Below are 13,656 nucleotides of genomic sequence, written 5' to 3' on the forward strand. Positions count from 1 at the left end.
ACATGTCTTAATAATGACCTTTAAGTTGGACTGTCAAGGACACATGTCACAATTGATAGCACAATTAGGCCTGGGTCATTACGGTTTTGCAGAACCGGATTTGACCAGAAATTTTGGGGCAAAGACCAGGTCCCCACACCAAAAATTTAAAATGCTTACCGGTAACTAATATTGCAATGAAAAAGACATTTGCTGATTTACAATTTAGTATACTGACCAAACCAATTATAGCTAGTAGACTAGATTTACTGGTCCCTCCGTCCCTGGATTCAATTTAAATTCTGCATACCCCCCTCTCTATAATTTTCTATTCTAACCATAATAGTGAATAGTATGATAATTAAGAGACAAGAAACAGTCAAGAGATAGGACAGAAAAGTAAAAGAGGATTCTTATTCCCAAGTACTAGTAGTAATTTTAGTATTGTCTATTGTCTTATTGAGAAAAAAAAGAGGAAAATTTGTATACAGTATCTGTGAAAAAAGAAAAAAGCATTAAAGTACATTAACATGAAAAGATAGGATAACAGCACCTAGACTACATGTAATAAGGCAATGAATACATTCCCTATTTATAATAACTAGTTGTAGAAATATGTAATTCCCGGCGCTAGTTTACTTTCGTATCCATTTTTGACCCGTAATGCCAGCGAGGAGATACGCTACTAAAACATACCAAAATCAACTAAATCTTCATCAATAATCAATTGTTCAAATAATGGTTATGATTTGTATTATTCATTCATTTAACCCCAAATCTTAAAGTAGTTTCCAGAATGTAATATTATTGATAGAGAAATTTGTTAGTGAAGTTAATGTATGAATGATAAAGAACAAATTACTCATGAGTGAGCAAAAAACCGAGTCTCTTTTGATTATTTCTTCTAGACTTAGACATTATTAACCGGATCATGTTCATAATTTGTTACTTGGCAATGCTTTGGTTGAGCCCTCTGAATCAGTCAGAACTCTAGGTGTTGTTCTTGACTCTTCTTTGACCATGTCTCAACAGGTTACTTCACTGTGTAAGTCATTAAATTTTCATTTGTATTACATATCTAGGGTCAGTAGGATGTTAACTGATGAGGCATGCCATCATGCTATTCGCTCTCTTGTTTTAAGCCGTCTTGATAATGCCAATTCTCTCCTGATTAATATAAATGTTTTGGATATCAATAGACTTCAACAAATCCAGAATAGTGCAGCCCGTATTGTTTCAAATGCAAGAAAATATGATCATGTGTCTCCCTTGTTTAAACAACTACACTGGTTACCTTTTCTGTATAAAGTTTCACTATTTGTTTATAAATCCATGTATAAACTTATCCCATCCTATATTTCTAGCCTGTTTTGTCCCATCCAGCAATCAAGATATTCATTACGCTCAAGGTCAGACCCCTTTCTTCTGCAAATCCCCTGCATCAATTCGAAGAAGGGTAAACAAAATACAATTTTTTCTGGTCCCACTATTTGGAATAGTCTCCCATTAAAGGGATCCGGTAACTTTGTCTCAGATTCTGAAATAAAATTCTGGATTTAGCTCATGATGCAATAATAATTATAAACCTTTAGGTCAGTCAGGAACCCTATGACTTTTACAAGCCAATCGCCTGTCTGATTATCAAGATATTTATGATTGGAATTACAAATTTTGAAAACCGTTCGCCTGACGGTTTTCATAACACTACAGTCTATTGGGGAAAACGAGTATGGTAAAACCGGTCACTCAAAGATTTTTACTTTTTTGAGGCACTTCCTGATCATTTTGAAGCGCAATTTTTTTAGGGCTTCAATATTACACCATATCACAGACACTGATAACACGTAGGGCCGTGTATCTCAGATTTACCACTGTTAAACGATCCCTTTAAGCATTCGTTCCTTCACCTCAGTCGCATAAATTCAGAGAATCTAAAAACTCATTTGTTTTCTTTGCAATTGTTATTTTGGCGCTTGTTCAGAAACCTATCAAAAATTTGAACCGTAACTCCAGCGTGGAGATACCTCACTAAAACATATCCAAAGTGAAGTAAATATTCATCAAATGTTTAAATACAGATCATGAGTTAAAAGACGTTATGTTTATTACCTGTTTCGTGTCAATTTACTTGATATTTTTGGAGTATTTTTCGGAAAAACGTTAATATTAGTATACACTTTTTCACAAGTACTGCTGCACAATACAAGTAGTCTACAGTGCATACTTGTGGTGGGTTGCGGGCAAGCGCGTGCACGCCTGTGTGAAGTTATCTACCTAGATCTAGATCTATAGTATAGACCTAATGAGGATCTGAGACATGTCATTACGGTAGATAGAAAACTTCACAACTTCATAACGTGAATACACTAGACCTCTAGCGCTTAATTCTCTAACAGACATCTTCATATACATAATTTATAGCCTAGTAATATAGGCCTATCTCACTCATTGAACACGCATAGATCTACTCATGTCACTCGGTCTCGTAATTCTCTCAACCTCAGCTCACACTGACAATGTCACAGTCACACTCACGTTCACAAGTCACTCACTCCTCGACAGACGACACCGACTTAAATTTGATTGAGTGTAATCAAACGACAGCACAGGCGATAAACCGAATGTGTTATATTATTACAAATTACAAAAGATGTTTATCCAGTTCAAATATACGAGCACAAATTCCTTATAATACATACCAGCACGGCAATTAGTCCCCCTTTTTCACTGATCACGGTAGGCCTACACCGCATCGCTTGCTACCATTTCGAAGGGTTTCGAAGTTGTACGTGATACTAGTGTTGGGTTGAATGAAGTGTAAATATGGGGTTGCCACTGAAGTGTGTGTATGTATATGGATGTGTAGTTAGCGAGGCGCGCCGCGCACTCGAATAGGATGACGCCATGTTGGTTATCCCAAAGAAACCATTTGATTTCCCGTACCGAAATGTAATCAAATGAAATCGATTAGCCAAAGATTTAAAAGAATGACAAATGTCATACATACGATTGTTGGTCGTCACTAGAATTTGAGGATAAAAAAGGAACCCGCCCCCAAATCTGATTAATTTTTTTTTATTACCATGAACATGTTTTTAAGAGCCCGCCCATATTGGTGTTTCTGTCACTTTTACCTTTTGGGTTTCTGCATAACAATAACAGAGACATTTGAGACCTTTTCCTCTGTATCGCCACAATAGGCAGGATAAAGTAGGCCAAACAAGATTTTAGTTCCTACTAGTATCTACTATCTCGTCTAGATTTTTAAAAAGTGAGGAGGAGGGAATATTCATAATGCTATTTTTGTCAATTCAATTTAAAAACAAATGTTGTAAATTCCATTTTATTTCCAGTACATCAGGTATTGTTAATTATTTTGGTTAACTCCATTCTATTAAGCATCCTCAAATTCTTATACATTTAACTCCAGAAAAGAAATATCCAATAACTGAAAAAGGGGGAGGCAGTGTAAAAAAACTTGGAAAGGAGGCCGACGGGGTACGAAAAACTAGAGGGAATTAATTTTATATTGCATATAAAGGGGAGTCCATCCTAAGATTTGGATACTCATTGGAATTAGAAAAGTGCTGCAACTCCATTATGTATATTTTGAGCATCATTTGCTTTATCCCAAAATCTAGCGAAATTTTCATAAGTTTCAGTTTCCACATTGTTAATATAAATTACACCGATGAAGAAAAACTCTGTTTGGGGATGGTGTGTAAAATTATGTTTAATCAGGGAGGTGAGACTTTAAATGGAGATTCCGTCTCGAAAGAATTTCCCAAGGGAAAGATATTCAAGATTAACTTGGCTTAACAACAAGTAATTTAACCCTCTTCAGCCATCAAATCCATCAACAGCCGCCCTTATCAGACCACAAATGCCCTCTGGCGATCCAAATGTTAAGAAGTGTTACGCAACGCGGCCTGCTTCCCTAAGCTCTCCAAACACTTGGTCGTAAAAAAAGGGCTTTGAAGCCATGCGAGTCACCGAGAAAATGACGTTATACTCATTGAAGATGTATATAGCTATAACAGACAAAAATACAAAATCGACAACTTATGGCACAAGGCAACCTTCTATTGGTTATCAAATGCTTTCGCTGTGCTCGGATAACTCTTCTGAAGCCGTAGCCATCTGAACCAGCGAAATCGACCAAGGAAATCGTGAGTTAGAGTGAATGCAAGTTTCTCATCATCATCACGTTCTCTTCTAATTATTGACATTTTCCGAAAGTTTCCGAAATTTTTACATAGCTAGGAAGGTAGTCCATAAGTTTATCTCTTAAACTAACTAAATGAAACTTTGTTGTATATTTGCGCATTTGGTTTAATGAGGGTGAGAAGTTGTCAATTCATCACCACTTTTCACCCCGAGTACGGGCCGGCGACGCGAAAGCCGCCGTGCTCGCTGGGCTGTACATGCTGGATGTTGTTGGTGGAAACACACATAGCTGCATTACTACCCTGGCCGTGTCTTCAAAGTTGTGCTATTGATTCTCAACATTTCAAACACCACTGTACAAAACTCAACTGATTTTTATTCAAAGGCAGTACTATAGTGACGATTGATGACACCTAAAGAGCATTAAAATACAATTTGTTCAACTTTCTGATGTTAGAAAGAATAATTTAAAAATTAAAATTGTGAGTCTACTGTGAAACTTGCCGATCAACCGCATCGGGATGATTATGTGCATTTGTACTGTATGTTGTGAGTGTATTGACTATTCATGTATTCAAATGCTGCCTATTTACATGGAGCGGCCTACGCATTCACGATAAAACCATTTAACCGTACATTCTGGTTCGCTGCAACGAATAAGATTTTCCGTTGATGGAATTTCACACGTGCATAACTTGTATTGGTCTCCAACTTCCCATACAAGAATCAAATCTTCCTCAAAATCAGTCAGAAAGTCTAAATCGTCGCCTACCAAATACTCTTCCCTACTGTACGCCGCCATTTTTGTCGATAGCAGCCGATGTGTATTTCCAACAATGCATTTCGCGAGCCCTATGTCACTCAGTTTCGGGAGTGAGATTTACGAGCTGTGCGCTCCGGGAGGGGGATTAAGGGGATTATGATAGGGGGAGAAAAGACTCGCGGTGCATCGGACATCTTCAAAGGGGCCTCTTAGATGCGGAATCCATTTAACTCACATGCCCTGGTTTAATCAAATTTTGGCCGTTTGTATTATGTAAGTTTTTTAACAAAAAGTTTATAAAAGAACAAAATCAACATACGGGAGGACAGGTCACATGATATATAATAATGTTGTTATAATTCAATTCATGTACATATAGACTACTTGTTCCTGTGGACACTGCTATGTCATTACACTACAGGTCAACTGAGAAATGAACACCAGCCTCGAAAATATAGGCCCTATAATATCAGTGGCGGATCTAGGGGGGGGGGGGGGGACACAGGGGGCACGTGCCCCCCCCCGGCCAAAAAATAAAAAATAAAAAATAAAATTAGTGCTCACCACCCCCCTCCCCCCCCCCCCCCCCCCCCCCCACCACTGAGCGAATTTGCGGGAGCAAAAAAAAAAAAAAAATTGGCCCCCCCCCCCCTCAAAGAAATCCTGGATCCGCGCCTGAATATATATAGTATTAACTTTCTAGTGCAAGAGAGGCTGTAGGCCATCATTTGATTTTGTTTTAATGCACATTTGTGCAGTGAGCAAATTTCCATTCCATCAGCCAACAAAACAGCATGAAACGCTAGTATTCATACTGCAAATCAATTTCATGGACATTCAACGTACGCCTGTTACGATGATCAGTGGCAGCATGATCACACTAGATCTTTCCATGTCAGTGTATATCGATGTTTTGTATGAAAATAAAATGGTATGATGGCGCTGTTTAAAAAGAATTGAGGAGCGGAGGTGTGCAAGAGCTGAAATTATCGAACATTTCCGGTGTCTTGCGATGCTCGCTGCCCGCTTACACACAGTGCAGTGTCAATGAATATGCCTAAAAACTGGCTACAATTTCAGACCTCTATTGTCAAGCTCGTCGTTCAAAGATTAAACCAAAAGCTGATTAAAAAATGTCAACGCAGTCGAATCCTGTTTACATTGGCTCACGAAAATCAGGGTAAGTAATAACTAAATAAACATCACAATAATAACAAACAATGTCTGAAACTAACTGCTGAGTATGATTATGAACCCGTAATATAATATATGGACGTGCAAAACTGCAATCATCGGAGATGCTGACAAACATGCATTTCAATATGTCGGTATGCACACACATAGCTGCATTACCTGGCTTTGTATTAAAACCTGTTCTATTGATTCCCAACATTTCAAACATTTCAAATTTCTATTATTAGCACGTAGTGCAGCGCTAGAGGTCAATAAGCATTACTAGCATTGACTCAACTCTCTATGCTTCTAGGTCTATGCATCAAAATTCCTGAATTTCTTTTTAAATTTTTTTTATTTGATTTCAGCACGGATGTTGAGCAATTCTACAAGGAAGCCTTGGAAAATGCTTCCAATTTCAACTCTAGGATGATGTCAGAACGGAAGTTGAGGCTTCCGTTTCTGGACTCCCAGACCGGTGTTGCCCAGAACAACTGCTTCCTCTGGTTCCAGAAGCGTCATAGAGCTCAGGGCCAGGAACGGGGCCAGCTGTATACCTACCCATCCAGGAGATGGAGGAAGAAACGCAAGAATCACCAGCCAGTCCCTGTGGAGATTGCAGATAGTAGGATTCTTGCTGAAGCTTTAGGCGCAGATCTTAGTAAGCAAGACTAAGCAATTACTCAATTAAATAGATGAATGGTTCAACATCAATAGGATGGCTGAATGTTCCTACTCACTTTAAAATGCCTAGAGTTAAAGGGAACATTTTATGACTAAAGTTTGGTTGTAATTTACAAATTCCTGGTAAAAATATTCTTTTTAACAAGTGACATGTAAGTCATTGATGATAGATGAATTTATATGTAATATACTCTCAAACCTGCTTTAGTGACCACCTACCATTATATAGCACATTTTTTATTAACTTTTAATGTTTTTGTTATTACAATGTGTACTTAAAAAATCTTTATCTAAAAGTATACCTGTTGTTGTGAGCGGTCAGCAGCCTTGCTTGCTATCTACAAGTTTCATCTTGATAATTATGATCCCTCTAAAGACCATATTCCTTGTCACTGTTGAGTGTTTTTGTTGGTACAGGTTTCATAATGATCGTGTTCCCTCTAAATCAGGTGATTATTCAGGCGAGGTACCAGTAGAGACAGCTATCAACCCAGAACATGACCCAACCCACAGCTATGGAGGCATCACCATCCATCCGGTCCATCAAGAATCTGAGGATATCCTGAGACACCTGGAAGCTGTGGATGTCTTCCCAGATGCTGGCGAGATCGACAGACCAGGTTCAGAGAGCGACGAGGACTATGAGGTGTCTGCTCGCAAGAAGAAGCAGAAGAAGGTAGCATATATTGTTTGTCCTACACTTGACCAAAGAAGCAAGTGACAATTGCACAAATTCATCTTTTTATTTAAAGAATATTCAAAGAATTACTGCATTATATTACCAAGCATGAAGTGTAGTTACAGTCCTTGCAAACACCCACACACTATACCCTTATTATCTAGGACTTTTCTCCTTTGAACTATTTATTATTATTATCTATTAGTAATATTTTTGTAGAATTGATCCAAAGTTTCACAATCTAAAAGTGAAGTAATTCTTTACAAAATGAGATTTGTGTTGATAATCACAACCAGTTTTGTCTATGTGTGTTTGCTAAATTGATGTACAACACAAACACTACAATGGGAGGCAAATCTAGTTCTTAGCATACTTTAATGTTAGTGATATTTTGACCCTTTGAGTGTGTTTCTTATGCATTTGAGATAGATTTCCATACTCATATTATTCAACCAATTCTTTTTCATGTGAAAAGGTTAAACCATACGTTTCTATGTGATATAGGGTCGTGGTACTGGAGGAGGAGGAGGACGTAGATCAAGGGGAGGAGGAGGTGGAGGAGATGGTGAGATGCCACTACTAACTGCTGAAGATAAACCATTTGCATGTAAAGGTAAAAGTGTATAGCTCCAGGTCTTCAACATGTAACCAACTTACTTTTATTAGCTTATTGGTTGATAAACATCTTCTTGGTTTTATATAAGGTTGGAGCTTTTACACTGAAATTTTTCTTCTTCTAATGCATTCAAATGAAGTAATTGAAGTAATATCCTTGCTAATTTTTCTCTTCATTGCTTTTTGTAATGGCGAAATCTACCCTGATGTAGAAATGTTGAGCAGTTTGCTGTGTGGCTAATTAGGAAGTAGTTTAGCAATAGTTAGGAGTGCTCTGCTATAATACTCACTCATTTTGAAAGACAAAATATCATGATGATACCCATTTTCTTTTTTCTCTCAAAATTCAGTATGCAAAAAGCGGTATAAGAACCGTCAGGGTCTGAGCTACCACACGCAGCACACTCACCAGGCCGAGTTAGAGACCAGCATGGAGGAGAATGACTCGCAGCCCTCACCCCTGGAGCCTGTGGCCGATCCACGTAAGCATCCAGTCAAGAACAGTATGGATCTAGAAGCTACCTCCGTGTCCGCTGTGACAAGCGCAAGCGAAGATAGTTGTAAGTCACAGCTAAGCAGGGCACGTGAATGGAAGCGAGAGGGGGCATGTCCCCCATGCAACCCCTCCCTTTCCTGCAAGTGGTTGAACCCCTGGCATTTTTTCATAATTCGTTCAAGGCTGATGATGCCATGAACTGGAATGGAAGTAGGCATTATGCTCGTCTCTCATCCTTTTCCTTGTAGTGGTTGTACCCTTGCATTTTGTCAAAATATAGATCCATTCAAGTCTGATGTATGCTTTCATAAGACAGTGTCATAAGTGTTTCATATTTGTTTTATTTTGTCACAAGGAAGGTAGTACCTGTATCCAATTAAGGGGAAAATGAGCTCTTTAATGAAAGAGAGTGACGAGAATCGTTGTGTACTTTAAAAAAAAATTTGGATAAAAGACAATTGTATGCCAAAGGACATTAGTTCTGCTGCGAGACTCAAACCGCAGACTCTGTGATCCACAGTCCGGTGACATATCCATCTGACAACGACACCTCTACATGCACCTGTTACTGTATGCTCCCATCTACCTGTAAATGTAGGTCTCATCAGAGCCGTTATTTCCCAGACCCCCACTGGAATTCTTTCAATACATCTGGAGACTTCTCTCCCCCTCCCCAGAAAAAGCAAGGCATTTATTATATTTCTTCGCCTACATTATCTATATTTATTTTAGATTTGTTTACATTATCTGTCAAACAAATATGGCTCTTCTGCAGCAATTCAATTTTGTATGAATCTTCTTTCTTATGGGGAACATAATCACTTTTTATATTTTCATGAACTCAGTAGGCGAAGTATCCAAGTCCAGTAAAGGAGGAGGCGGACCAGAAACCAACAACTACTGTGACTTCTGCCTTGGTGATGCTACAGAGAACAAGAAGACTCAGACACCAGAAGACCTCATCTCCTGTTCAGACTGTGGTAGATCAGGTATAAAGTAATATTATAAGATGCACAACACAGAATCTATGCAGTGGGACTGATACAGAATATCAATTTCAAAGTTAATGGCAAAGGAATGCCTCATATTAATATGAATATTGATGGTAGGTGATAGAATATAGCATGGTGATCCGTGTGTGTATTTGAATTTTCAAGGCCTCATATCCTAATTATTCCAAATATTAAAGGTACCGTAAATCTTGTGTATAAGACGCACCTGTGTATAAGGTGCACCCCTATTTTGTTGCTGTTTTTTTGCCGGAAAACCCACGCGGGAAGCACTTTCATTTAACATCGAGGTGCAGTTGAAGGCGCCGATTTTTGCTTGTGAAGTTGTCACAAATAATATTAACAATGTCGTTTTTAGAAGAATGTGTAAGATCATTAATGTAAATTAAAAACAGTAGAGTACCTAGGATAGAACCTTGTGGTACGCCATGTGTAATAGAAGAAAAATTTGAGGAATTATTATTATAAACTACATATTGAGATCTATTAGAAAGATTACTTTCAAACCAAGATGACAGACACATTTGAGTGTTGTTGTAGTTTCCGAGTGGTGAGTCAGCACACAGATTACTGAGCTGGGAGACATTGCCAGGCATAGCGCCGGGCGGAGGGGCATAAATAAAAACTTTAATTTTTTAATTTTCTTTTTAACCTGTGTATAAGACGCACTTATACACAGAGATTTACGGTAACTAAAAATAATGCATACTTCATCATGAATTGTAATTTCATCAATGCTTAAACTGCCATTTTATTTCATCTCACTGTACACCTTGCATTTGTTAATTTGTACATTGAAAAAGAAATTGTCATGCTCTGTGTATTATTCTTATTTAACATATATCTATGATGAGCATAATTATAGCTTCATTGTGATTTTTCATTTTATATTTCACCCAGTGGGGTTTTTGGACTGAGAGACATTGTATGATTTAAGATATTTACCATAGCACATGAAAGCATAGCATTATGGGAGTTCATAAATGTGTTCACACTCCTTGTCCATTTCCTAAGTGATGCTAAGTAAGAATGCTAAAATTTGCTATAATTATATTACCCTCTTGTCGACAACAGGAGAATATGAATGATTGAATATAAAAATGCAAACAAAAATAAGCAACATCAAAAATTGCTGGCATAGAATTAAATGTTGTGATATATGTCTTGATTTAGACTGTTATCAGCAACATTGATTTAACCTTCAAATCTTGGTACAATACCATGTTGTCATCTAATACAAATCCAAGGCAGAAGATAAATCCCAATGTTAGTGTAAAGCTTGAGGATCCATTATAAAAGCACTGTAAATAAAGGGCCAGGGTTCTGTGTATTTCCATTTGACTCATGCAGGTCATCCAACCTGTCTCCAGTTCACTGATACCATGATTCAGAAGGTCAAAGGTTATCGCTGGCAGTGCATCGAGTGCAAGTCCTGTGGACTCTGTGGCACTTCAGACAATGATGTAAGTTCTGCATGCCTCTCTAGCAGTCAAATTTCGAGGAAAAAAAATAAAATAATGCATGCTTTTGATAAGAATTATTTATTTGTTGAGTATAAATATAGCATAGTATTAGGTTGTGCAACATTTTTCCTGGCTGCTTCACTCATTCATCTCTCCAAAAATATTTGATTAAATTTGAATCATTGGCATTACATATAAACTTTGTGCACATATCCATTTCAAAATCTATTATTCAATATTGATATCCATCTCAGCCATGACTCTCGAGTACCTTGTCAAAACATTTGTAACATATGAAGTGATAAATGTAAGCATAGTTTTGTTTTAATGATATAGCTGGTTTTCAGACCAGACACTCCTGGTGCTCCACAATTATTACCCCAACTTTAGCATGGCTGCCATTATGGTGCTCTTACATTTCAAGGAATTAATTCGTGCCAGGTACCCATTTACCTCACCTGGGTCGAGTGGTAAATGTAGATTAATGTCTTGCCAAAGGACATTAGACCATGCAATAAACAGTCCAGTGACATAGACCACAACACCTCCACATTTTGCATTGTAACCATCTTGCATATTACATTTTCAGCAGTTCTATATTTGATGATGATATACATACATGTCCTCTTTTCAAGGGTTAATTACTTTGCCTAAAAACTTTCATCAACGTTACAAGTTTAGTGAATATACCAACACCATAAATAGTCTTTGAGACTTTTTGATTTCTGAATGTTAAGAAAGAATTTTCTGAATACTTGTTTGTTAAGTAATTGAAGAATATATAAACATAAACTGTGCAACGTTTCTCATTTCATAGGACCAACTGTTGTTCTGCGATGACTGTGATAGAGGATACCACATGTATTGTCTCAATCCACCGATGCAGGCACCACCCGAAGGTAGGAAGATCAGATGTGATTTTTGTTGGTTTTGTTTAGTGACTTGGTAACATTGCCTCAGATTCTGAAACAAAATCCTGGATGTAGCTCATGCTGCAATCATAATTATAAACCTTTTGGTCAGTCAGGAATCCCATGACTTTTACAAGCTGATCGCCTTTCTGATTATCAAGATATTTATGATTGAAAATCGAAATTTCATTTTTTGTTTTCCTAACGGTTTTTATAACACAACCGTCTATTGGGGAAAATGAAGCGCAATTATTTTAGGGCTTCAATATTATACCATATCACATACACTGATAACATGTAGGGCCATGCATCTCAGATTTAACATTGTTAAACGATGCCTGGGGAAAGGGAATAAGCTCAACAGTTATTAGTATCTATATGATCTATTCTGTGAAGATAATAAAAGCATACTGGCAAGAAGATCAGATAAAGTAACGGATAAAGCAATGTTGGGACTTACCCAGAAAAAATGAGACAGCAAAATTATTAGTATTTAGAAACAATGATGAAAATTTCCCAATCAATCTCTTTGTATATGTTTTGTTGAAAATTTGATAAGAGCTTCAGTCACAATTCAATTCATAGAATGAAGATAAGAATAGAATATAGCTCAATTTATTTTTGAAGCATTAAATTGAAAATGTTCTTATGTATTGAAATTCATTTGGACTTTTAACGAATGTTTGTTTTTAAGTATTAATTTGCTAATGCTTGTAATCCATTGTTATCATGTTTACTTGCAGGGAGCTGGATCTGTGACCTGTGCAAGGTGTGAAAACAAGTGTGCACCATCTCCACTCATTTTTGCCGAACCATAAGAAGATAATACTTCAACACCCTGACTTAAAGACGTACATTACATTTGAATGCTACAGTATACACATTGATCAATATTTTTGCCAAATGCCAACCGAGGCTGAATGTGATTGTTGTTATAAGGTGAATTGAGCTTAACTTGAGGAAAGGGTATGACCAGTGGAACATTCAAATTGTTCTACTGTGTATGTCATTAAAAGATAGATGTACTTGAAATGGTTTATATTGAAGACCCACTTGCAGATTGTGAAAAATTTGTTTGTTCTGTCAAGTTACCGTGTTACAAGTGTCGTTGAAGTATAAACATGCTTTGTTATGAAAATGAGTGCATTACTAGCATTTCCTCATGGTTATTTATACATTTTGTCCCTTCCCAAAGGTCTTCATTTGTAGCGCATGTATGTAGAAAATAATATACATGTACATGTATATATTATAAAAATCATGTAACCTGAATCTACCCAATAGACCCACTGAGATAATGCAAATTTTGGCTCAATTTCTGCTTTGATCAAAACTAATCAACTCAATATGATCATCTTCTGTTCATAGTTTGTACATGTATGTGGTATTGTTGGCAGTGCTAATGCTGTCTTGCCGAATATGTTGTATTCTTGAAGAGGAAGCATGAAGAATGTTATTTTTTTAGTTGGTAATATTTCGAGTAGCAATTAGTGTAGAAGTATTATAGATAAGCTGTATAATATTTATTCAGTCATCATTTTAGGTAGTTTTTGTTGTATGTGCTGTATATATTTCCGTGGTCCACATTCCACTGTGACCTTGCCAGAACGGCATTAATGTGAAAGCCAAAATTATTAAAGCAAGTCTGTTCCAAATCGATCACTCATTTTTTTCCATTTATACCTGTACTAGTCGAACCACTACTTTTGACACACA

General features: G+C 37.1%; 2 protein-coding genes across 9 annotated transcripts in view; one reads left to right on the forward strand and one right to left on the reverse strand.

The window, feature by feature from the left end:
• The window catches only part of LOC577786, a 29,110-nt gene extending 26,322 nt beyond the window's left edge, over positions 1-2,788 (reverse strand). For 2 of the 3 annotated variants that reach the window (XM_030998766.1, XM_030998767.1), the window contains exon 1: positions 2,679-2,788. The gene's annotated coding sequence lies outside the window, so the exon portion shown is untranslated. The remainder of the gene's footprint in view (positions 1-2,678) is intronic. The other variant, XM_030998768.1, reaches the window with a different exon arrangement.
• Positions 2,789-5,954: 3,166 nt separating this feature from the next.
• On the forward strand, positions 5,955-13,599 carry LOC583658 (zinc finger protein ubi-d4 B). Of its 6 annotated transcripts, none has more exons than XM_783560.5 (9): positions 5,955-6,089; positions 6,451-6,743; positions 7,216-7,442; positions 7,950-8,058; positions 8,411-8,620; positions 9,402-9,545; positions 10,917-11,029; positions 11,847-11,928; positions 12,684-13,599. In XM_783560.5, exons 1-9 carry the CDS (start codon positions 6,043-6,045, stop codon positions 12,713-12,715), a joined length of 1,257 nt encoding a protein of 418 aa, XP_788653.3. In that variant the 5' UTR covers positions 5,955-6,042; the 3' UTR covers positions 12,716-13,599. The 6 variants fall into 6 exon arrangements, with proteins under 6 accessions (XP_788653.3, XP_011680111.1, XP_011680113.1 ...); XM_011681809.2 differs by having other exon boundaries at positions 9,405-9,545; XM_011681811.2 differs by having other exon boundaries at positions 8,411-8,542.
• The last annotated feature ends 57 nt before the right edge of the window (positions 13,600-13,656 follow it).

This window comes from Strongylocentrotus purpuratus, unplaced genomic scaffold (genome assembly GCF_000002235.5).
Source record: "Strongylocentrotus purpuratus isolate Spur 01 unplaced genomic scaffold, Spur_5.0 spur5_scaffold_5, whole genome shotgun sequence".
In the NCBI taxonomy this organism is placed as follows: Eukaryota; Metazoa; Echinodermata; class Echinoidea; order Camarodonta; family Strongylocentrotidae; genus Strongylocentrotus; species Strongylocentrotus purpuratus.

Excerpts from the sequence above, each read along its gene's own strand:
- LOC583658 (XM_783560.5), top strand. The coding sequence starts at position 6,043 with ATGTCAACGCAGTCGAATCCTGTTTACATTGGCTCACGAAAATCAGG. Across the intron at positions 8,059-8,410 it reads TAAACCATTTGCATGTAAAG|TATGCAAAAAGCGGTATAAG; the intron begins GTAAAAGTGTAT and ends CTCAAAATTCAG. Across the intron at positions 11,030-11,846 it reads GTGGCACTTCAGACAATGAT|GACCAACTGTTGTTCTGCGA; the intron begins GTAAGTTCTGCA and ends CTCATTTCATAG.